General features: G+C 35.7%; 1 protein-coding gene across 1 annotated transcript; it reads left to right on the forward strand.

The window, feature by feature from the left end:
* The first annotated feature begins 240 nt into the window (after window positions 1-240).
* Window positions 241-2,088, forward strand: LOC132743751 (uncharacterized). Its single transcript, XM_060732314.1, has 2 exons — window positions 241-323; window positions 918-2,088. Exon 2 carries the CDS (start codon window positions 1,189-1,191, stop codon window positions 1,726-1,728), a length of 540 nt encoding a protein of 179 aa, XP_060588297.1. The 5' UTR covers window positions 241-323; window positions 918-1,188; the 3' UTR covers window positions 1,729-2,088.
* Window positions 2,089-2,443: the final 355 nt, after the last annotated feature.

Here is a 2,443-nt window from a genome sequence, read left to right on the forward strand (position 1 = left end):
TCATAAATAATAGATCGCCTTCATGGCCTTTCACCTACCTCGGTCGAAAAACTTGGCAAATGAAAAAATTATACAGTTGCTTAACGGGGTAGTGTTTTGTTAATTTATATCCCAGTGTGGCTTTGTACCAAAGTCGGAAGTAGGTCCTAGGAAGATAAACTTAAAAGCAAAGAACTTTAATAGAAGAGATCTAGTGTGTATGACACTGTTTTAAAAATGTTATCATAATTTTACTTTCAGATCTAGTCTGATGGAGGTAGAAGTTTTGTAAAAGTAGGAATGGATTCCGATGATAGTCATGATACTCAGCTTCAGGCGTCATGGTATGAATAATGAGTAAACAGCTTTACAAGGCTGTTTCTAGTTCATATATATGCCATCACTGATCAGTCTGATATTTTACACTTGTATAAGCATACATGCACGCACGCACACACACGCACACACACACATATAAGCATACAATTGTACTGAACCCTGGGATGTCAAAATCTGAAAAATAATTACTTGGCCACGGACAACCAAATGTTAAAATGTACTTGTCCGTAAAGAACATTCACTTGGCCGTATAAAAAAGAACAACATGAAATAAAAATAAACAAGGATTAATGCATGTAGACCACACTATGGAATGGTAAATTATTGAGCTTGCTGTTTCTTGCGTGTGTTTGACATGTATTTAATATGTATTGCAGCTAAGTTTTCATGATATTTGGAAGTTGTAATATGATGCAGCCCGCCCAATTTTAGTTGTCCACGGACAAGTCGTAAAGAAAAATTCAGTCATCAGTACCATCAAATTTACGATACAGACAACTCGGACGGTTGATTTCTGCAGCCCTGGAGCCGTAATAACTAGCAACACTGCATAGGGTATTGTATGTATAAGGTAACTCTCAGTGACTTTTTCATTCCAGGTACTCTTTGCGAGTTAAACTGAAGTCTCCATCAGAGGTACCCGTTCCCCTTCCAAAAAAGACGTCAAAAGACTACTATCACGAATACAGACAAAGGCTGAAGAACGATGAAGCAAGGTATGGCGAATACAAGAAGAAAGACTATATAAAAAAAGAAACAATACCGCAAGACGTTATCAGGTCCGCAACGAGAAAAGTACAATGAAAAGGCCAAGTTAAGAATGAGGGCATATAGAGACAGACTTTTGAAAAACCATCCGCCAGGCAGAAAATGACAAAGTTGAGAGAGTATTGGCGGATGAAAAAACGTGAACAGAGAGTGCGTCTGACTTCAGAAGAAAGGCTCAAAAGGAATGCTGAAAGGAGGGAAAAATATAAAATGAAATCAAAAAAGAAACTTTGTTTTGAAGCAGACCATTCCAAATCAAAAAGACAATACCTACCTAAAACTGCTGAAAAGTTTGCAGATACTATTGATCAGGCTGTACATAATGCAACACCAAGAAGAAAAAGGGCTGTAATTGATAAGGGGTTTGTTCTTTCTGCAGAAGAGAAGTCTAAGAGAAAGCTGGAGACCAAAATTGTTATTAGAGTTAAACATGCTCTGCAGAATTTGAAGAAAGAACACACGAAATATGGAAGAAAACAGTATCGGCAGTTTGTTCGCTCACTTGTTGGCAAGTATACAGCAGAGCACTCGATGAGACGCGCTTTAGAACACTGGCAACGCGTGTCAGCTGTGAATGAAAATGAAATATACACTCAGAAAAGGTCAGCTGCTTTTCCAAAACAGATTGTTGACAGCATATAAACCTTTTACCACCATGAATACGTGAGCTTGCCAAACAAGAAAACTGTGAGCAGTAAGACTTTGAAGCAGAAGAAGGTCCTCACGGAAACCATTCAACACATACATAAACGTTTTCTGAATGACAAATGAGCGAAAGTATAAAAAATCTATTTCAAGTACTAAATTAATTATTTATTTTGATATAATTAAAAGCTATATTATAATGATGTCGGGACGAAAAGTATGCTACTTTCACGAATTTAGTCTAACAATAATTCAAGGGAAATGTTTCAGACGCCAATCTTCCTAATGAATGCTTTTAAAGATGAATTCACGTAATAAACTCCAAATATAGCATAATCTTAAGATTGTCTGAACTTTCATAGAATATGTTACGATGTTTGTTCAAACATCCTCTTTATAATTCTGCCTTTCTCTCACTTTCGCACATGAAATCAATTTATACTATGATATCACTCATAATGTCAACTCTTTTAAGCTGGTATTTCCTTATACCTCATAATTTCTTTTTTAAGGTGAGGTTTTAATTAGAACGCTATTTGTGATTAATTCTTCCGAGGGATCACCCTTTATCTAGAGTGTTTTTACATCTTTTTCATAGGGAAATACCTAAACAGTCTCTATGTGAAGGTGTGTTATTGGATTTTCTTAAGAGTTGTCAAATCTTTTAATATATCTTACATTTTCATTCCATTTTGCATAAATTAAGGTAAAT

Source organism: Ruditapes philippinarum, unplaced genomic scaffold, assembly GCF_026571515.1.
Source record: "Ruditapes philippinarum isolate M1 unplaced genomic scaffold, ASM2657151v2 ctg5393_1_1_1_1, whole genome shotgun sequence".
NCBI classification, from domain to species: domain Eukaryota; kingdom Metazoa; phylum Mollusca; class Bivalvia; order Venerida; family Veneridae; genus Ruditapes; species Ruditapes philippinarum.

Coding starts and splice junctions, on each gene's coding strand:
- LOC132743751 (XM_060732314.1), top strand. CDS start 1,189: ATGACAAAGTTGAGAGAGTATTGGCGGATGAAAAAACGTGAACAGAGA.